At 36.9% G+C, this 23,242-nt stretch overlaps 1 protein-coding gene across 3 annotated transcripts; it reads right to left on the reverse strand.

The window, feature by feature from the left end:
• Positions 1 to 14,548: 14,548 nt before the first annotated feature.
• LOC145770033 (receptor-type tyrosine-protein phosphatase alpha-like) lies at positions 14,549 to 21,584 on the reverse strand. Of its 3 annotated transcripts, none has more exons than XM_082581617.1 (6): positions 21,479 to 21,584; positions 19,946 to 20,065; positions 19,025 to 19,153; positions 18,140 to 18,279; positions 17,095 to 17,230; positions 14,549 to 16,757 (listed from the first exon to the last, which is right to left on the reverse strand). In XM_082581617.1, exons 2-6 carry the CDS (start codon positions 20,012 to 20,014, stop codon positions 16,692 to 16,694), a joined length of 540 nt encoding a protein of 179 aa, XP_082437743.1. In that variant the 5' UTR covers positions 20,015 to 20,065; positions 21,479 to 21,584; the 3' UTR covers positions 14,549 to 16,691. The 3 variants fall into 3 exon arrangements, with proteins under 3 accessions (XP_082437743.1, XP_082437744.1, XP_082437741.1); XM_082581618.1 differs by lacking the exon at positions 21,479 to 21,584 and adding an exon at positions 21,373 to 21,469; XM_082581615.1 differs by lacking the exon at positions 21,479 to 21,584 and adding an exon at positions 20,862 to 20,942.
• Positions 21,585 to 23,242: the final 1,658 nt, after the last annotated feature.

Raw genomic sequence — 23,242 nt, forward strand, 5'->3', positions numbered from 1 at the left:
ATTTCGTCATCAGAGGTTACTTCAGGTCATAACCGACAATAACACAACGCACCAGAATTCCATAATGAAAATAGCACATTCGTTGAAGATACAAAGCAAACCATCGCAAGGCATTGCACCTTGATTGTGACAATGGAAAAACCCATCCACATCAAATGAAAGCTTTAATATTCCTTTACGAAAAGCTGTATGAACAGGATGCAGGGAACAATAAATAATTCAAAATAATTCTCACACATTGCAAGTATCTTTGCTTCAAGAACGCCATGATAGCGCATTTTGCTGGCCTAGTTTTGTTTGAGTTCAACCGCTCACGTCAGAAGTTACAGTTTCTTCTTCGCACAACTGGATATGCTTTTTCGTCCGAGATAAACAATTGCTGGCGCTGGCGGACATTAGCATATTTTTAATATTGATTCAATGTCTACCAGCGCTGAACGTTCATTCGCTGACTGAGTTTTTGTCATAAATATGAAGTTAGGAGTTTTTTGCCATCGACCTATACTCGAGTATATAGTATAATATACGTTACGCTCCTTATCTAATTCCAGCTCCACAGGCAACGCTGGACTTGATTACACAACCACATGTTATCCTAAATCAGTGCATTCCACAGACGGCCATCACAATCGGTATTTTATGCTGTCATCATGGTTGGAACTTCACAACTATTACACATCACACTATTACAAAATTTTTGATTTTTACATGCTCAGTTCTCCATCACAACTAAATTTTATGATTTTTTATGATTGTGTCTAAAGTTTATGCTATTTTATGATTTTATGCCGAGTGGGAGTCCAGTATTGTGTATGTATTTTTCATGTATATTGTATATATCACCGTATTATTTTCTGGTCCCACTAATATGTCTTCTAAAAGTTTATATATGTTATCAGATGTTATTGACGGTTAGAGTTATTAGTTATTAAACTAGCTGTTAACCTAATTAACAGCAAATGCGTTATGTATATCAGAATGATGAAAAAGCACCTCGGTGCTTACAACATCACATATTTATTATTATTATTATTAAACAGATTTCAATTACACTACTGTAAATTCAATCAGTGCAACAAGTGAACCAAAACAAGAAAATTTCTCATTTCCTTAAAACCCTAAAATTCGCAATCTAGGAATAGTTTATATTATTATAAGCCTTCTACACATGTAACAAATAGTCAGGGTTGGAAGTCGTTAGTCAAAAAGCAATGCCTATTTCACTATTCAATAGTGCTCAAAAAAGCAATCAATGACTTTCCGCTATCGATACTTAAAAAAGCAATGAATAGCAATAATTGCTAAATTGTATTTGAAAACAAATCAAATAATCAATATTCTAGCTTTTTTCTCAAGTCTAAACCTTAAACCATAGATATCTTACATATAGATATGCAACTCAGCAATCGTGGAATTATCGTCACGCTCGACTGACTTTATGGACACAATCAACAATCAAGGTTGCCAGCTTGGCTAGCGTATCTATGGTAGGCTATTATTGTACGGTTTGGGCTTGGCGAGTGGTGGCTTTTGAGCTCCTTTGGAATATTTTGTTTGGCGTATATTTCAAGTTTTCACAGAATAGCCTACTATGAAAAATCAAGACAATAATCTTTCTTCACGTAGGTTATGCAACTTCTGTTTCATGATCGTTGGAACTATCATTTAAGCTTATTTCCAGTGACTCATTAAAGCTTGTTGTAGGCAGTTTACAAACCTGAGATAGAGGGGCGCCGGAACAATTTTAGGACAAGAGTTTTAGGATGAGATATAGCGATAATGCTGGGCAACTCGTTCGTTTTCCCGCTATTAGCCATGAAAGTCGAAATGTGAGACAGATGAATAATTGCAATAGCTTGAACAAGAAACGAAAGGTAAATTTCACATTCATAGCATCACAATCTGCTGCAAAGTATAAAATGAGTCCACGGGATAATTTGTGTGGGCCTACTGTAGGCTATAGGCCCTATAATTTGGCTAAAAGCTAATAGCAGAATTGTTAGCCTATATTGCAAAATTTGCAGTAGCTTACATGACCTTAAAAGGGCATCATTGCCTCCCATCCAGAGAAAATTTGAGGGCAGGGGGCATCCTCCCCCCTGCTGAGACAGCTTCATTAGCATCACGGATCCAACCGCCAAACCAAGACAATTTTAATGTTTGGTACACACCATAACTAGGCTACCAAATGCTATAGCACAGCTTTCGGTAGCCAGCAGTAACTTTCATTTTGGTAACACTCAGTAGATTAATTAAATAAAACTTCAGCTTGTCCTGGAACTACAGCTCCAAAAAAGGTCTTTACCTAGTTATCAATGGTTGACAGGCTTGTTGTTAGGCATTGTCGAAAATTTTCAAGCATTTTCAAGGGTTGTCAGGCATTGTAGAGTAGCTACTTTCAGGCATTGTCTAGGATTTCCAGGCATTGTCAATCATTATCAGTGGTTGACGGGTTTGTTAGGCATTATAGAACATTTTCAGGCATTGCCAAACATTTTCAGGGGTTGTCGAGGATTTTCAGGGGTTTTCAGGCATTGTAGAGTAGCTACTTTCAGGCATTGTTGGGAATTTCCAGGCATTGTCGATCAATATCAGTGGTTGACAGGTTTGGTAGTCATTATGGAACATTTTCAGGCATTGTCGAACATTTTTAGGGATTGTCGGACATTTTCAGGGGTTGTCGAGCATTTTCAGGGGTTGTCAGGCATTGTCGGTAACTTCAAGGCATTGTCTAGGATTTCCAGGCATTGTCGATGCTACACAACCCCTGAAAATGTTCGACAATGCCTGAAAAACTTGTTAACCACTAATAATGATCAACAATGCCTGGAAATCCTAGACAATGCCTGGAAATTCCCAACAATGCCTGAAAGTAGCTACTCTACAATGCCTGACAACCCCTGAAAATGCTCGACAATCCCTGAAAATGTTCCATAATGACTACCAAACCTGTCAAACACTGATATTGATCGACAATGCCTGGAAATCCTAGACAATGCCTAGAAATTCCCAACAAATGTCTGAAAGTAGCTACTCTACAATGCCTGACAACCCCTGAAAATGGTCGACAATCCCTAAAAATGTTTGACAATCCCTGAAAATGTTCTGTAATGACTACCAAACCTGTCAAACACTGATATTGATCGACAATGCCTGGAAATCCTAGATAATGCCTGGAAATTCCCAACAATGCCTGAAAGTAGCTACTCTACAATGCCTGACAACCCCTGAAAATGCTCGACAATCCCTGAAAATGTTCCATAATGACTACCAAACCTGTCAAACACTGATATTGATCGACAATGCCTGGAAATCCTAGACAATGCCTGGAAATTCCCAACAAATGTCTGAAAGTAGCTACTCTACAATGCCTGACAACCTCTGAAAATGCTCTACAATCTCTGAAAATGCTCGACAATCCCTGAAAATGTTCCATAATGACTATCAAACCTGTCAAACACTGATATTGATCGACAATGCCTGGAAATTCCCAACAATGCCTGAAAGTAGCTACTCTACAATGCCTGACAACCCCTGAAAATGGTCGACAATCCCTGAAAATGTTCGACAATGCCTGAAAATGTTCCATAATGACTACCAAACCTGTCAAACACTGATATTGATCGACAATGCCTGGAAATCCTAGACAATGCCTGGAAATTCCCAACAATGCCTGAAAGTAGCTACTCTACAATGCCTGACAACCCCTGAAAATGCTCGACAACCCCTGAATATGTTCGATAATGCCTGAAAATGTTCGACAATGCCTCACAAGCCTGTCAACCACTGATAATGATCGACAATGCCTGGAAATCCTAGACAATGCCTGAAAGTAGTTAGCCTACTCTACAATACCTGAAACTCCTGAAAATGTTCGACAACCCCTGAAAATGCTCCACAACCCCCCAAAAAGCCGACAATGCCTGACAATGCCTACAATGCCTGACAATGGGTATTTAGAGGTACCCTCCAGTGCTTCCACTTGATAAATCCTCGACAGTTGATAAATCCTCTTCAATTTCCTTTTTTGTCCTGAAAAATCCCTTTTTTCTCAGTTGGAAATCCTTCAAAATTTCCTTGATAGGCGATGTTATTTTTGACGTTATTTAAGTTAAAAAAGGTGCCAATACAACTTTAAAGTTTTTAATCTCACCTAAGTTACGTTTTAACCTGAAAGAACAGAAAATCAGTGAATTGAAGAAGTGGTACGGTAGGCTATTCAAATTGCTACAAAAAACAAGACCTTGCAGGCAGTAGCATGGCTGATTTAGTTGACAAACCCAATCTAATACCATAAATTTGACATATTAATGTCCAGTGGCATTATGGCAGGAAATATAAATAATACACCACACAAGAAGTATTTCAACACATTCACACCTGCTGTAGTATAAACACCACATGATTACATCATAGGAGCACAGTAACACTCAGTTTTACTCTTAACACTCAGACTCAGTTATTAAAAACATTAGCCTACTAATTGTGAACAGTGAACACTGGCACTGCATTATGTAGCCTAAGTGGTGAAAAAAAAGGCAAAATGAGCCAAATTACACTCATTCAGGCTACAGAGGAACAATAGTCATTGGAACAGACTGAATAGGTGATAATCTTGATACAAAATTAAATTTCTAAGACTGACTCTGCATCAGCGTTGCCCTTGCTGTTCATGAAATTTATTACCCACTGGTACTTCAAAAGTATGACCTGAATAAAGGTTGTCATTTTAGTTATTACAAGAAATTACACATATTTCATAACTTTATGATTCAGAACATACTGTTGAGTAGGCCTGCTATAGGATGGAATCTGAGCATCATTTTATTTCAATGTCATTAGATTTAGTGTCATTATTTCTTTCGAACATTGCCGAGACCCCTACAGTGTTTCTTGCCGAATTAAAGTTAGCTTGATGTTTTTCTGTAGCAGCGTACCGAATTAACACTGTTTTGGTACAGTACACAAAAGTGCCACATACTTTGCAATATGGTTTGCTGTCTTTATTCAATATCCAGCCTGAAAACCGCTTGTCAGTTTGCCATCTTTTAACAAAATTAATCCTTTTAACAAAATAACAAAATTAATCCTTTAACAAATTTAATTTTGTATGCAGTTTTGGTTTTATTTGATGCACTAACTTTATCAACTCTACATCTTTTTTCTCTGTCTTCATCAGTAACATATTCACAATCATCTGAAGCTGATGAAAATTCAGGCCTAGGTCTATTCATGCCTATGGTTTATAGCTCAATATGCCGAAGCAACGTTGTTTTACTAGAATAGTAGGCTACACATATTTTACAATAACATGGTTTACTTCCTTTGTTCACTATCCAGCCAAAAAACTGCTTGTCAGTTAATCGGTTCTGGGACATTTACCACCTGAAGTCCTGGACATCATTTACCAATTACGGTGCCGGTACCACTCTAATCTTTCCCACCCAGACTCCTAACTTCTCCCTAACACTGAAAATGTACAGGTGGTAAATGTCCAGTAGCCTAACGAATTACCGTATCCAATATCCATCCATTAATAAATTTATTTTTTGTGTCTAGTTTGGTTTTCCTTGATGTGCTAACTTGTTCAACTCTATATGCTAGGCTATCTCTTTTTTCTCCTTGTCAGTAACATCTTCACAATCATCTGAGACTGATGAAAAACTTTAAGATACTAGGCCTATTCATGATACTGACTCGGTCTGACTGTGTACACTATACATATCCTACACACAGCCTAGCTAGCTCTAGTATTATCACGCCATAATAGATTAGCATAGGCTATAACTACGGTAACTTTTCTAAACCGGAAGGATACCACTAGCCTAAGCTTATCATGCCACTGTACGTCGAAGCTCACTAAACTTTGTCATTGCTATTCAAATTCAACCGTAAATCAACGGACTACCAAATTTTAACTAAAAGAATTAAAACTAACTCACTCACTGAACTTACATCTAAACTCCAATTCCCAAAATGCCGAGAATAGAAATCAACCAAGCGAGAAGCGACGAAAAGGCGAGAATGGGTGAAAGAAGAGAGAATGAGAGGGTTTCCGGATGGCGAGTGGCGACGGAAACCAGCTGATCATCGTTATTCCAGTCGTTTTTAGAACTTTTGAAAGGGAATATGAATAAAAAAAATTTTAAAATTGTTAAAAAGAACAAATTCCTTTTTAAGACAAAATTTCCTTGTAAAATTGTTAAAAATCCCTAAAAAATCCTTCTTTTCTTCAAATCCCTTTTTTATCCTTCGAAGCGTTAAAAAATCCCGATTTCGGGATAAAATCCTTCAAAGTGGAAGCACTGGTACCCTCTGTGACTGTGATTTGTTTTCAATCGCCAGAATCTCCATAAAGCAGTCCATGCGGAACGAGAATGTGACGTCATCACAAGCAATCCATATGTCAACTTAAAAACGAAGAAAGTTTTATTTAAACAAAAACCAAAAAAATATATTAAAAATAAAGTTGTTTTGCTGTGCCAAGTTTGAAGCCAATGCATACAGTCATAGCTACGCTGTTAGCCTTCAAACATCGTTACGCACCACTGAGTTGTATATCTATATGTAAAATATCTATGCTTAAACCATTTGACCAGGTTGAGGTTAACACTCACAATAGTATTTCAATTTTTTTTTTCTAAATTGTATTTGCGTATTTAACGACCAGTGATGCCAGGTTGTTTTTTGAAAATAAGCAAGTGAATCTGAAAAACAAGCTCAAAACAGGCAAATCAACACGAAAACAAGCCCAATAATTTGCAACCAATACCGATTAGCATAAAGCACGCAGTTTAGCATTTCAAAATTTTCAATAAGCCTACAACCTTTGCAGTTCATACATTACATTTACTTCAAGAATGACATTTGTTTACGCCATTCCAAGCAATAATTATCTTGAAAAGAAGAGATACAATGTTAACTAAAATAAAAACTTCGCAATTTCAGTGTCATAAACAAATTAAAGAAAAGTTTGTCTGGCCAAAAAGTAAGCCCAAAAACAAGCAACCCGAAAACTCAAAAAAAAATATACACACTCGAAAAAAAACAAATTTTCGAAAAAACCGCAAAGTTGGCAACACTGTTAAGGACTCTCACTGGTATCAAAGAGGTAAGCACTTTAACAGCAAAGTTTCAGCAATTGTCAAGAAAATCTTGAGCCAATCTTCTTCTTCTTCATCGTGTGTCACACGGCCGTAGCCCAGAGCATCACGCAGGCTCTTGCTCTATCGTTGAACTCGGCCAAATCCTGTGCAGAGCACCTTGCTTTTAGGTCAGGGCATTCGAGTAGGTGTTGCATCGTTTGCTCCTGTCCGCATTTGCAACTTGTGCTCCCCATGGAATACCCCCAGTGTCTCATCGAGGTTTTACACCTGCCAATACCAGTTCTTAAGCGGTTGAGGCATCGCCAGTACTTCCACGGTTCACGTTTTCCAATCAGAAGCTACGTTGTCTGTGACGTAAGAACGTAAAATTCAGGTAAGGTCTGTTGCAGTTGTAACAAAAAGTGGTGATGTACTTTCGAGTTCAATAATTTAGCCTACTTGTTTTGTCAGCTACATGGCGTGTGGTTGCACTGTGTTTACTTGTCAGCGATTACAATTATTATTATTGTTGTAGTGGTTCACTTCTGTGGAAGATAACATGAAGTCTATTGAAGACTATGCAGAGAAAAGAGCAACAAAACTTCTTGTTGCAAAGAAACGAGCATTATGCCTTCCCGTTCACTAATCTAAATCTTCAACCACCGGGCGTAAGCCTGGATACGACAAAAATCCCAATTACTTTGTGAGATTACTTTAATCAAACATATTTCTAGCTGAAAAATGAAGGTCTACACCCTGCAACATTTAAAAGTTTTGCTCAATTAACTCCAACTGCTTTTGTCTAAATCTTTTCTCAATTTTTTCTGCTTGTGCGGTGCCCAAAATATGTAGCCTACAGTTTTTGTTTAACATGTGAATAGTCAATGCACTTTTTGTGAATAATCAATGCACTGCGGTACTTCCGCTATTGTTAGGCCAAATCATCCATGTGTCCCTCCTCTCGTTGCCTGGATGAGACCTGCCACTTGTCCCCGCAACCCTTTTTGCAGCACGGTTGTTTCCCGACCAAATTGAGAAGTTTAGAGCAGTGGTTCTCAACCGGGGTGCCGCGGCACCCTGGGGTGCCAATTGCAATGCTCAAGGGTGCCGCGAGATATTGAGATATTGCAATACTGCGGCTCATTCTTTATTTTAACTTTAACCCGTTAAGAGCGAAATTTATTTATTTCTAACCGGGTTTCAGTGCGTATTAAGTTTGGCGTCTCCCAGTTATTCCCTGCTCCTTTCTGGAGAGTCGCTTAGTGGGGAAGTCGCTGGCGGTAGGTTGATAATCCGCGGTAAGCCTTTGTTTTCTCAACCAGGAAAAACAGTGTGAAAGAGATTTTAACTCGTTGTTGTTCTTTCCATAAAAACGTTTAAAACGCATCATTATTGCAAGGTTTCATGATTTTATTTTGCGAAGATACCGAGAAATCCATTTTTACTGGACTCTCATATTGTTTTGAATCTTAAAGAAGAAGAAGAAGAATTAATTGACATTCGTAACAATGGAAATTTTAAGCTTATGCACAAGCAGATGCCTCTCGACGAGTTCTGGATAAAAATTCAAAATGAATATATAACCTTGCGTTTGGAAGAAAGCTATTGTGCTTTTGCTGCAGTTTTCCACGTCATACCTATGTGAAAGTGGATTTTCTGTATTAACGAACATAAAAACTAAAAAACGAGAACGACTGCTTATAGTCGAGGAAGAAATGCGAGTGGCTTTATCGAATGTGCCTCCAAATATTAAGGGCCTTTGTGCAAGAAGTCATGCCCAAATTTCACACTAACTTTTGAATAAATACCTTTATTTACCCGCGCTATAGGCTACTGTACAACTCATTCTGTTATTTCATACAGTTATTTGAAATGCAGAAACCTCATAAAATTGATCCAGTTTTACCAGGGTGCCGCAAACTATTTATCTCTTTGATAGGGTGCCGCAAGGTCAAAAAGGTTGAGAACCACTGGTTTAGAGTTTCGTTATTTGTTGGATGTACAATTGTACATAAACGCATGATTACATTTTTGACCACCTTCAAACACTAAACCAGTTTCTGTTCAACATACAGTGTTTAATTTTTGTCCTAGGAATCAACTCTTCAAGCGATACTTTCCCTACTTTGTGTGCACTAACATCCTCAATTATATGTCATCGTAAATAATTACGGTATTTTTGAATTCATTTGAGGATTTGGGCACCGGAATCAATATACCGGTAGTTGAACTAGCAAATTTAATCCACAACACTTTCCATTAGGCTGTTATTTAACACTAAGCACGCATATGTGCTGCGATTTGTGGCCGTGTTAGCAAGTGAAAAAAACGTTGGTGTGAAGGTCACAGAATTGTTGAAAATCTCAGCTCAGTATTACACCGTGATATGCTGATATCCAATTCAACCACGAACCATCAGATGTTACGCTGTCCGTCCAATTGTAACCATTCCAGAATTCAGCCAGAGAGTTGATTATTACTTTGAACTTTGTTTGGTAATTACAAAAGGAAAAAGAGCAATAGCAGCTGTGGAAAGTTGCGGTTTTCCGTTGTTCAGAGGACGCAACCTCGATGACGTCAAAAGCAGTGTAGCTTCTGATTGGTTGATGGTTCGTGGTTAAATAAGATATTTGCATGTTGAAGAGCCTGCCACAAAAATGTAGGATCCAGATCCATTTTTTATTAAAAAAGAAAGATCCCAATCCGGTGAAATGCTCTTGAACTCGAGCAGCTCGAGAAATATAGTAAGATCCGGTCCGGATCCAGTTCATGCACGCTAGGCACTTTAAGGTAATCTGCTTTTCCAATGCAGTAACGCAATCATGCGTGACATCAATGATGTTTGAAACCACCTTATTGCAGCCAAAGATTTTTTGCACTCAGTTCAATTGCAGAAGAAAAAAAGAGTAAAAACAGGAGGTGGGAATCGAACCCAAGCAATCAAAATGACTAAGCTTATTAGGCTATCTCTTGCCCAAATTCTAATCCACTAAGCTACGCTGGTGAGGGGATTCGTTTACTTAGTTTAGTTTGTATCAAAACACTTTCGAGAAGAACGCTCACAGTATCACGTGCAATTTTCAGATTCCTGATGAGGGCTTAAGTCTAGCCGAAAACGTTCTACTGTTAAAACTATTTGTAAATATGTAAAATATATTGTTATAATGCTCATTGCTCAACCCTGTTGTATCGTAGTGTCTTGCCTGACTTTGGTAGCCTACCAAAAATCAAACTCTCTCCCGAAACTATATTATTTAAAAGCGGTTTTGATGTAACAAGGCTTGTTGCTTTACGCACTTTTTAACCAGTTTAATATTGGCTGCTTTCATGCAGAACCATTCTTTGGCATTAAACAGCTTTTACAATAGCCTACCCGTAATAATTAGATGGCAAAAAAGTGTTCTGGTCTATTAAACCATTTTATTTTGGTCTATTGGTCTATGGTCTATTGGTCTATTTATTACCATTTGGTCTATTTAAACCAGGAGTTCTTAAACTGGGGTCCGTGGGCCCCCAAGGGGTACGCGGACTAGTTTTAGGGGTCCATGAAGGCCCAATGAAAATCTTAGTGTATAATTTCAAAAATCAGATAAATTTTTTAAAAGAAAAGAGATTATCAAGTTCAAATAACGCTGATGATTTCTAGTTTGGCGTTTCCAGATAATTTTTATCTCATTGTACTGTTTTTTGTTACCGTACGAAGGCTAGGGGAGAGTGGGGTTGGTTGAATCATTTTAAGGTTTTATTCCGCTTGTGGGCGCCACAGACTACAGCTGGTGAAAATTGGTCTGCTGATACTTGGACATACACTCCACTAGGTGAAAATGGTTTGATGTAGATACAACAAAGCAGTTAAAATTGATGCAAATTTCAAAAAGGGTACTATTTTTTTAGACAACGGGGTTGGTTGAATCACATGGTGGGGTTAATTGAATCATTCATAAAATCATTTTAAAGAATTCCTTGTTGTGTTGTATAACATAACACATTATTTGGAATAACTACAAACTTACATAATGGCAAAATATTTATAGCATTCCACAAAAACAAGCAAAACAGCTTAACACACTTTGTGCACATAAACAGCCCATCTGTACAGAGCTCATGAGCCCATTACGATACATTCACCCAAGCTTCTCTGTCAACACTGTTGTTGTAATTTTCTCCACATTGGTTGCATAGCCATGCTCTTCCATCTGCAGTAGCTGCTGAACATCTTTTTCCTTTTTCTTGTGATTGAATCTTGCTCTTCTTTTGAGGCTTCTTAGCAGTCCTATGCTCAATTGCTTTTTTTTTCTGGTTTGTTCGTCAGTAGGCCTATCGCACACTTGAGGCGTTTTCTTCCTCCATTTCTTTTACCGGTTTTGATAGGAGCCTTAGGGAACGCACACACCATTTCAAGGCTGAATGGCATTGAATTAACTCCAGAAAATAAGAGTAAAAACTATTTTACACTGAGTTTGAGCTTGGCCGTCATTACTGATTTCTTAACACTTAGCTAACTGGCTACAAAAATAACTTCCACCTTCTCATCTGCACACTATCTAACTAACGCTAAACAAAAATACAAACAACACTGAAATGTTACAAACAGCTATAAAATATGGGGGTACTCAAAAACGACAACTAAACACCAACTTCGAAACTCGTGCGTTGCAGCATGCTGAAATGATGGCCATGCCTTGCGAAAAAAGTTATCTGATTCGGTTCAATGATTTTAGTCTCAGCGCAGTCGACCCTGATTCAACCAACCCCCGATTCAACCAACCCCACTCTCCCCTACGTCACTTTCCACATTGTTGTTTTTGCCGCTATTTGAACATTGCAAAATTTTATCAGTTGCAGCTAAGCTAGGTTAAGATTGTGAAAGGTTTATGCATATCCTCTTTTGGTAAAGAGAGCCATGGCTGCTATAATCCCTTTTGCGACTATACATTTATGTGAGTCAGGATTTTCATCCTTGGTATCAAAACAAAGAGTCGAAACCGGTTGGATGCAAAGGCTGACATGCGTGTTGTTGCTCTATCAAAGACGAAGCCACAATTTCATGTTCTTGTTGAAGACAAACAGCAGCATCCTTCACATTAATGAAATTAAATCGAAGATATTGAAAAACAGCTGCATTTGCTATTTCTTAAATTTAATAAAACATAAATTTTGTTACATTAAAACAAATATAGTTACTACTCTCCAGAGATGTACGTATGCGCCGCAAATTCTACGCCGCATACATGCGGCGTAGACTTTTTGTTTGCGCTAACGCTTGCGGCCACATTTTTTTGGATAGTTTGCGCTTGAGGATGCGCCGTAAAGTTTTCGCGGTTTTTTAGCGCATAGCGTCAACGCATACTTTTTAATATCTTAGTTGTTGTTTGCAATTTTTTTTGTCAAACTGGGAAATGTTGACGTCTTGCATTTGCCCATTGTTCTAGTGTTGTGTCACAGTGTCATCTATTGTTCAGTCAGCTGGAGTTTGTTGGTATATCGCACTACTGCCTTTGATGCTAGAGTCCCACGTGGCAGGCTTGCCAAATTGGCCCTTTTGGGGCCAAATTTGTGAAATTTGGCCCTTTTTAGAGGTAGTTGGCCCCCAAAAAAATTGTTTGGCCCCTTGGCCCTTTGTTTTCAATATTTGGCTCTTTTTGAAAGCAGTTGGCACATACTATCAAACTAGCTATATAAATAAATGTCTTTCGGAAATTGAGACTGAAAAGTGTTATTACGATTTTTTAGACAGTGTTTAGCTGACAATATTTATGCCAATGCCAAAGATTCGAGTGGAAACATTGTAAAAGATGAAGATTTGGAATTGTTCTTTTAGAATGTAGACTGTGTTGTTGTAATGTTGTAACGTTATTGACGTTGTTAACGTTATTATGTTTTATTAGCAACGTTATTAACGTTATTGAACAATTTGGCTCTTTTTTACCCAGTTTGGCCCTTTTTTCGACATTGTTTGGCTCTTTTTCTCAAAAGCTGTCTGACAACCCTGGGCACGTGGAGACTGAAGTCTTGCAGAAAAAAAGAAAGAATTAGTTAAAACAACTTAGGCCTACTGAGAAATTACGGGTCAGAACAGGAATGTAATGTAAGCAAGCAAGTAGGTAGGTTGGTATAATGTCGCTCCATGTAAAATGTAAACAATGACTTGGCTTCGTAGTGTGAAGTTTTTTTAGTCAAGCAGTGTTGAAGGCGTTTGTAAGCAATTGTGAGCACTTTAATTTATATTAGTTAAGTCTTGCATTTTGGGGCAAATCAGAAACTTCTCAGGCAATGAGCAGTGCAGCCTATGTATCTAAACAAACTCAAATATTTGGTCTCCGACTGTGATTGCTTGCATGATGTTGTACTCTGTATGTTATATGTAGTACATTACTTTGCCTTTGCCGGTTATTCTTGTTGTAGGCTATGTAGCGTAGTAATGTGTAGGCCTACATACAGTAGGCTATCAAGCTAAGGTAATTTTTACTTGACAATTTATACATTCTGATGCGTAAGTATGTAATTATATATGTTTTGTAACTTGATGAGCAGTTTAGCAAAACATGCATCCAGGGGCCAATTGTGAGAGGCTTTTGAGTAGCCTACTGCTAATAACACTAGTAATGCTAACTATCCCTGAATGCTAATAACAAAGAGTTGTGCAGTTCAGAATCTAAACTTGCTTGTGTCTGGCAGTTTTGTCTTCCATTAACCCATAGAGCTTACTGAGAGAATTATGGCATTAAAAGCAACATTAGTCTGATTCAAACGGAATCATTTTAAAAATAGTGTTTTTTATAATGGATTTTTAGGGAGCGACAGTTAGTATATTACTAGGAGCGACAGTTAGTATAATACTAGAATTTTCTTGATAGGCATATGGTACAGTTTCTTACACTACACTATTGTATTGTATTCAGGGAATAACTTACGGTAATACTAATCTCCAAGTGAAATGGAGCATGATAATACAAATCCATGGCCCTACATGGAAAAGTATTTTAAGCTCTCTTCTTCGAAAGGCAAAAACTTATATTTTCAATGCCAGATCGATGTGCCTTCCGGCCAAAAAGATAATTTCTTGTAACGAGAAATCGCGAAGTGGCTTGAAAAGTGTGTTGTTTCGAGTGGTTTATACCGTGTGAATGTTTGGCACCTAGCAAACAAAATGAGTTTGCGCTAGAGTATGCGCTAACGCTGACGCCGCCAACTTTTTTTACAAGTTGCGTTGACGCATGCGGCGTATAGTTTTTCGAACGTTTACGTTTGCGCTGACGGCGTCAATATTTTTTGTATGCGCGTACATCACTGCTACTCTCTAACACTTGACAGCCTGTTTCACACTAAATGGAAGATCATCAGAAGGTCCTTGTTCAAATAGAAATAAATTTTGTTACCAATTCATTTTAATTTTATTGCGTTATTTTAAATTCATGCTGATCAAAAAAGTTTCTCGGAGTAGGCCATAAAGGGGGTCCGCGCAAACCAAATTTTTATTTAATGAGTGTGCATTAAAAAAGTTTAAGAACCACTGATTTAAACCAAAAGTAAGTTAACAAAACAAACCAAATAAAAAACCGAAAGTAACGTATTTATAACTAATAAAAAAAATCAAGGCATAATGGGTTATTAAAAAACTATTCAAATTTTATATTTATCAACATTTTAAAGATCCCTTGTAAAAGTGAAGCTGGCTGGAAAGGTTATTTTGATATAAGTGTTTCCATTTCATTTTAGAACCAAATGGATTTAACATCATACATTTGAGTGAACATAAACTATAAACTACGAACGTTTTTGGCCATACTCAAGTTAGCCCTTCTCAAGTAACGAAAATAACTCATTTTACAATAAATCTGATTTTACTGATTTTAACTGATAACTGATTTTACACAAAATGAGTTATTTTCGTTACTTGAGAAGGGCTAACTTGAGTATGGCCCAAAACGTTCGTAGTTTATAGTTTTATGTTTACTCTAATCAGACTCTAATGTAGGCCTATGATGTTAAATGCCGTGTGGTTGCTTGGTTTTATCTGTCTATGGTTAAAGAAAGTCAACTCTCTACCAAAATTATACTATTTTGGACTCTTTATATTTTAATTAGATTGACCAGGCACTTTAACCATTTTGTTTCTAACAATTATATAACTTATTTTAACCAGCCATTTAAACAATTAGCCTAAATATAATTTCTTATTCACTCATTTAAAACGTTATACTGTAAGTAACGGTAAAACAAAAATAGTAAAATGTTGCGAAATGGGATTCAAATCGAATTTACCGCAATAATGTGAAGACATCATTATCTTGCATTATAAAACAGCAAAAGTTCCAATAATAAACTGCATAATTACACTGCGATATTTTACTCAAGTTTATCGTATTACAATAAAGTTTCCAAAGTAAGCCTACGTTACAAATTTGAACACTGCATATAAGTGCATTGCAAAGAAAATAAGAAAACAATTCTTTTAAGAAAACTTTTAAGTGCCAAAACTATGTTTCGAAAAGACCTGACAGAAACGAAACCCCATGTAGAGCATGCGCTAGCCGTTTAACAGAATGATGGTTTGCTGCCCCCATCTAATGCACGCAGCTGTGTCTTAGCAAAGGCACTGAGGGTAATTGACTTGAGAAAAGTAGACGCAACGTGACACAAAACAACATAACTATTGACTTTCTTGCCCCCAGTCCACTCAATTCAAATTATTCATAATGTTAAGTATGACATTAATAACTTTATTGGGCCACATTTTGATAAGTGAATACTGTAGCTTAAAGCATAAAAATATTAAAGTTAATTGGAAAAAATATTTAACAACCTGTTTCATAAGAAAATATAACACAAGCTTCTTCTTCTTTCGTTTGAGACTAGATCAAATTTCAGGGCAGGTGGTGGAGAGCCAGGTGAGTGTAGCTTCGTCCAGCGTTGCTATACCATGCGTTCCATTTGGTGCCTTGTAGATGGGACATTCGAGAACGACATGGTCAGCAGTTTGTTCCTCCGCGCCGCATTCGCAGGCCGATGAGGGAGCCAGACAACAAAATACAACAGCAAAGGGGTGTTGTCTTCAATAAGTAAGCTATAGCAAACCCCTAAAATCCTGCAGTAGGTGAACGAACTAGCAAAGATCAAAGTTGATCGTGATAACTCGTTTCTATTGTATTCCTGAAGACTTACTTCAGTTTTGCAGCATCAGATAGGTTAAGATTTCACGATGTAGAAGCAGCCTTTAATAAGGGTATCATTATTTCTTGGCTAATTAGTAGGCTAATAGAGTCTTCAATGAACGAACAATAGGCTACATAGACACCAGTGCAAAAATAAAACTACGGTCATTCAAGTCTATTCAGTCTACAAGGAAGAGACAAGTTCCTGTCATTGTCAACGTACCAGTGTTTGCTGTGTAGGTAAGTGGTGACAGCCTCTCCAAGGGTGCCGGTTCGATAACCTTCAAGAGCATGTGGGACTGTGTCTTAGATAAACACTTAGTAACATTCCAAAAGAGGAAACAGTCAAACAAAGTCAAAGTCAAAAAGGAAGAACGATTTAGGAATTTGGGAATTCTTATTTTTAGGCATCACATTTTCTCTTGGTCATTTATAAAAGTTCCTTCTATACTCAAGTAAACGTTTGGAACAACGAGGTGTATTCTTTCGCCAGCATGTAGCATTGCTTGTAAGTCGACTAAAACAGAAAAATAACAGATATGCAGTAAATGGCTTCATGCTAATAAAACTGCAAAAGTATATTTTTAACATACGTTTTTAGCTATAACTTCCGATTTCCTTTTTTTCTTAGATTGTGATTTATAAAGCACGAATTGTCTACAATGCCACTTCAGGTTAGGAAAATAATAATAATAGCATTAGCATAGGTGCCACATTCATGGTGTCACTTACGCTCAAGCTGGCTTACATGACTACCATTAAACTACCATTGGTCAACATCAAATGCGTATCATTGGCATAAAAAGATAGCCTAAGTAGCTATTACAAAGCTAGTATCACTTTTCATCTCTTACCAGGTCATTTACCATTCCGCGCCTCATATCTTTCAAATCTTTTACTGTCCTGAAAACATCAATTTTGTTTCCACATTCTGTTTCCTCAATCAAGTTTGCAAGAACAAGAAGAAGCCCAGTTTTCGTGAAGCCATCTCTGAGAAAAGAAACACTTTTGTAAAGAGCAGAAAACCTATTGTGTAAAGTATGTTTTAAGCCAACGTGGGATTCTGCTTTGAACGTTAATGATTCTAAAATGATAGACGCAGATTCTGTGAGTGTCTATGTTGTATTACGTTTGTCTGATAAAAAAAGTCACTATTTAATCAATTTAACTATTTAGGCTGCTGTGAATTATAACTTATCATATTTTTTTAAACTTTTGGTAATGCCTTTGCCGTGTGGAAAAGTCATATTATTTGTCTTGTTGATATTTATGCCAATCAGTTGTATAGCAGTCAGTTCACCACATCACATCTGTATTGGCGATACATGAACGAGTGGGTTGGGCAATTACTGTAGCTTCCAATGATTTTTACAAACATTAACTTTTCCATAATTTCTTTTCCTACATGGCGTTTGTTTACAAATGCTGTTATTTTTTTTTGACAAAGCAATAACCAAAGTTTAAGGTTGTAAAAGCGTACACATTTATTCCAATCACAGTACAACTAATTATTTTTTTTCCTTCTTCATCAGCCACCTGTGGTTCGCAGACTACAGCTTGGGAACATTCCTTTTTTTGTTGTAGCCTGTCCAGGCTTACACCCGGTGGTTGAAGATTTAGATCAAGTGGACGGAAAGGCAAGGAAGCCAATCTTCGTATCCACCTTCAGACATGTCTAAGTGTCTTGCCAAAGACACATCCGCATGCTCTGAAGCAATGTCAAAGCATAACGAAATCACAGCCGCACCCTCAAGCGGTATCGAACCAGCGCCCTTTTGAGCATCGAGCCAGAGCTTTCACTACTCGGCTATGCAGCCGACGGGATCCAATCTAATGTTTAAAAACTTACAAGACAGTTTTCACTAATTCTACTCTTCATTTCTGCTAAAAACTACTCACTTGCAATACAGTAGTGCAGTTGATTCTTCATTTTCCTCTAACGATGTTTTGACTTTCCCGATGAGTTCCATGAGAAGATTGACATCCGGAGTTTTTTCCTCCCAGCCACGCAACAGAATGTGAGTGAGAGACATTGAATCCTACATTGTGTGATATTATTTTTGCGTTTTGTAAAATGAGGATAATTTCTGTACACACTTTGAATCTTTAAAAATGAACATAATACTTAGTGAATAATATAAAATAATAATACTAATTTATCAAAAGCATGTAACGCCAGAACCATAAACTGAAGTGCTTGAAGATGGGCACAACACATGGTTTGCTTGCCTTCCCACGCCCACTCTATTTAAATCCACTTCCGCCCATATATGGTTAAAAATTAAATGAATTCTATTTGCCATGAAATGGCCTTTACTATTTACCACCACACTTTTAAGTGCATAGTTTAATGTCAAAGTAAAGGTTAGTCAAGGTATGTTGTAAAGGACTCTGTATTCACGACCCTACCCTAAAATGCCACCCAACTCAGATTAAACTGGACAGTAGCATATATAAACGTTAAATACAAATTCTCTGAGTAAATTTAATGAGCAAAACCATGCTGCTACTGCTGTTGTTGCAGGTCGATATAGCACGTTGTACAATGTGACACTAGACAATGTTTTGCTTTTTGCATTAACCACAGACTACGCTGCTACAAGCTACGACATTTTAAAATGATAACTAGCTTCATTTCCGACTTTTACGAAGAGGCCGAAACAATTAAAAACTAACTATTTAGCAGCAAAATGGTACCCTACAAATATAACAATACAACATGGTATTGCAAGCAAATTTATTTCAATTGTTTTCATATAAAACAACTTTCCACAATGATCTTACCTTTTCTCTGTTGTCAGACACAGTTAATTTTCGTTCAAGATAAAAGCTGTATTCTTCTGTGTGATCGATTGTAATTGTTTGATTTCCCATTGTGATGACATCATCTTCTTTCTGGATACTGTCGTTTTCCTGAACACCACAACGTTAAACAATGCATTGTACAGTATTAAGCAGAATGTTGCTGTGCAAGCCCAACATAGGAACGTTTTAACACAACCTACTGTATAATTTCCTAATAATGATAATATACTGTAATAACCTTTATATCCAAATGCTCTGTTGCCGTTAAAAATGTCTTGTTTTGTTCCTATTGTATGCCTTTATATGCCTGTCAATTGTGGTGTAACTATCTTTTATCTAGCAGTAATCGCTTATGCCTAACGTGTTGGATACAATAATTGTTACAGAGTGCTGTTTCATATGCAGACTCGATGCAGCATCACCTCTGCTATTGTTGATAACAATACCACAACTTTTCAAGTTCTCATTCGTAAAAAAATATTTCAGCTTGTAACACGATGTCAGTTATCTTCCAATCAATGAGTTTATGAACTAATGCGAACGGACTGTTAGTATCAACTTTTGTATTTGGTACATTATGGCACAGCCCTTTGGAGTTGAGTATTTGCTTTGTTTTTGCTTTTGATGTGTGATTGTAATATGGACCATTTTGAGTCTGATGCAAACACAAATAAATCAATAATAAGATTGACTACGGCCTAGTAGGCAGTGGATTAACTATCTATGATAAAAACTATGCTCCCAAAAACTAGTTGCACGTCAGAACAGTAATCAACATTTAACTGCTTTTAACGGAAACGAAATAAACTACAATAATTTTAACCAATAAAATAAGCAAGTTGGTTAAATTAACAATAAAATTACTGACAGCATTTTGACAAGAAATGCACCACGGCTCACCATTGCTTCTAACGCTACAACAATTTGTGCATTCCTGCGGACAATCATGTCCCACAAATCGCATTCCATGTTCTTCTGAGGTTGCGACGACACAATAAAGGATCCGTGGTAGTGATGATTCTGAAGATGAAAAGAACTTCAGCATGTTTGTTTGCACGACAAAGAAAGCGGTTGTTTCAAAGACTCCTTTAAAATAAGGCATTCGTCTCACTTCGAGACCGAAGTCTTTCACTTTCATGAGGAAAGGAAACTTTTAAACTCAAAGATATTAATTGTTGTGTTGTGTTGATGAAGGCAGCCTCACAATCTTTGTTTATTAATTTATATACAGTGTTAGTTATGTATTAGGTAGGCAAAGGCAGGTTAGTTGATACAAATTTTACATAAAATTCGTTTTTTCACGAAACGCTAGGTGTAGCGACGCAACTTTAGGTGCATATGAAAGCTCATTCATAGGGTTACTTTTTCGCCAAGTTTGGCTCCTTGCATTTAAATAGCAATCAGTTTATGTTTATGGACCTTGGGATACAACATTCTATAATGTATCAACTAACCTTTCGAAAAGGTTAGTTGATACACTGTTAAGGTTAGTTGATACACACATTGCAGTCCAGCAGGTTAGTTGATGCATGGCTGTATTCAAGCAGAAAAATCAGGAAATAAATGTTCATGAGCAAAGCAGTGAACAGTGTTTCTTTTAAGGTGTTTTGGGGGACCGAAACGGTCCCCCAAATTTCTCCAGCGGTTTCCCAAAATTTGGACTTGCAACTTCAGTAGAAAAGTAATGGTTGTTTCTCGCTATGTCTTAAGCAGATATGGCTATTTTTTGGTATTTAAATGAAACACTTGCGGTCTCTTAAGACTATTTAGCGGTCACCCAAACCAAACCTTAAAAAAAACTGGCAGTGAGTATTACCGTCCACAATAAAACACATCACACAAACGAATGCCCTTTTTGTAAACAATTATATTGTCAGATTAGTCGGCCAAATCCCACTTCTTCAAATAGTTGCTCCTTCTGGAAGACCCTCCTAAAGCATTGGGGTATGGCATTTTATAAAACTGTGGCATACCAGTTATGTCTGATACACAAACCATTTATTGAATTAAATTATACAAGATTTTGAATTATTATCTGTAAAACATAATGCAACCTTTTTGGGCACATGCCAATACTTTTAAGTTTGCTATTTTTCCCATAGCAATTAAATTTTGGGGCACTAGCAGACTTGTCAAAATCTTGAGGGAACACTGCCCCTAACTATCACATCATTGACTTTGCCCAGTACATTCTAGGCCTATCTTAAGTTTAGAGGGGATTGATGTAGATATTGCATAAAAATTGCCATAAAACCTTGACAATTTTGGTCATGCAGGTTAGTTGATACAGTGTCTCAACTAACCCATAGATTAATGTATCAACTAACCTTTTCTTAAAATTTTGAAAAACATAGATGTCATTTTGCCAACACAAGAGTTGGAAAACTTTTTCACTTGCACATTGTTACCTTGCCTCAAGATACTAAAACTCACCTATAAGTAAATATTCTACCTTAACTCAACTTTCTCTAATTCATTGTAATGAAATTCTGATAAAAATTACAAAAAACTCTAAATTTCTAACTTTTTTCAATCTTTCCAAATTAAGCAACTCTACGCTGCCAAATCTTTATCTGATATAATTATCGTAACCCTTGACCAGCTGATGGCAGTATTTCCCAAAAATATTGTTTATTTTTTTGTTTTGGGGGGTGTATCAACTAACCTGTTGTATCAACTAACCTGTCCTTGCCCTATTGGTTGTGTTTTAAAGCAAAACAATAAAATGTAGCTTATGGCCGTGTTAGGGTTAATAACGTAAATATCGAACACAAATAATGCAAATACTTAACTATTTCAACGATAATGCAAATTGATTTGTTTGGAAAATTTGGTTAGCGAAAAATGATACTAAATCGATGCCAAATGTGTGCTTGGGTGTTTTATTTTTTAATTTCTGAAATCAATACCATTAACAGATATTTGCTCACAGTCGACAAAATTCGTTTTATGAGTTTTTGAAGTAATCGTATAATCGTTTTGATAATAATCATTATCCAAACTTGTTTTACTTACTGTGATGATATGAGCATCCATGATAATAAGTTTACCAGGTTCATTTCCATAAAACGACACTTGATTTATATCAGCTGAAATAAAAACGCAAGTTACTATGAACTGGTGATATCTGACTTGAATTGGTGGTGAACCTATATTTAACACATCAGTCTTACGCATGTGATTCTTCATGCAACCTTTGTATCATTTATGGTGTAATGAATCATTAATTTCTGTAATAATATCCCACTTTATGAGGTCATGGTTTTTGTATTCTAGAAATTCTTCATTATTAAAAGGAAGAAAGCACAACGACTAAGCTAAGCAAACTGTTGAAAGGCTGTTTCCGCCAACAGCAAAATTGGTTTTAAAAACAGTCCGCCCGTTAGCTCAGTGATCACGTTCCCGATTCAACATCAAGCGGCGCTGGTTAGACTCTCGGGGTGTGCGCTTGAGCAACGTATTTCAAGAACTGCTCTCCATTCAGCATTACCTAGTGGATTGAATAGTTCTCGAGAAACAAGACTTCAACAATCAGAAACTTTACTCCATCAATTTGGGTAAACCGGACTACGTCACAAGCCCCTACAAGCATGCGAAACTACCAGGAATAACGTATCAAAGGCTTTGTCAGTGTGAAGATAAAGATTCAACAACCAACCAACCTTAAGTTACTGATTTAGGTTTAACTTTAAACAATGACAACAAAACACTTTTCTCCACTTACCTGAGGGTGTATTCTCATTTTGATACGGATTCTCATCTGTAGACACCGCCGACACAATCATTGGGTGTCGGGCTATGGCTTGATTACTGAAGTGGGAGAATTCTTGCGAAGCCTTTACCTCCCTGTAAATAGCGATTTAAAAGATCGAGCAAACAGTTAATTTTTGATAAAATTGATCATAGAACCAAAGTAGTTTTGATCATCAAGGATCAAAAACAAATTTAAGATTTATATTATGTGCTGAGATTGTGTGTATTTTGAAGGACGTTTATTTTCAATTGAATCATAACAGTAATAATGAAGTTATGAACTCTGATAGCACTCGGGTTGATATTGCACAAAAAGCTCTTCATGGGAATTTAAATTGATATTTTCTGATTTAAACCGATTTTAGGGTAACCTAGATATGTATTTGTGAACCCCACAACACTTAATAATTCAACTTATAATTGAGTAGGATGTTGGCAGCTAAT

The sequence above is a fragment of the Aplidium turbinatum genome, chromosome 5 (assembly GCF_918807975.1).
Source record: "Aplidium turbinatum chromosome 5, kaAplTurb1.1, whole genome shotgun sequence".
NCBI classification, from domain to species: Eukaryota; Metazoa; Chordata; class Ascidiacea; order Aplousobranchia; family Polyclinidae; genus Aplidium; species Aplidium turbinatum.

Bases quoted from the DNA above. Each gene is read 5' to 3' on its own strand.
- LOC145770033 (XM_082581617.1), bottom strand. From the start codon at position 20,014: ATGGAATGCGATTTGTGGGACATGATTGTCCGCAGGAATGCACAAATT. The intron at 19,154-19,945 runs GTGAGCCGTGGT...TGTGGTGTTCAG, and splicing joins TTGTAGCGTTAGAAGCAATG to GAAAACGACAGTATCCAGAA. The intron at 18,280-19,024 runs GTAAGATCATTG...CACACAATGTAG, and splicing joins TGTCTGACAACAGAGAAAAG to GATTCAATGTCTCTCACTCA.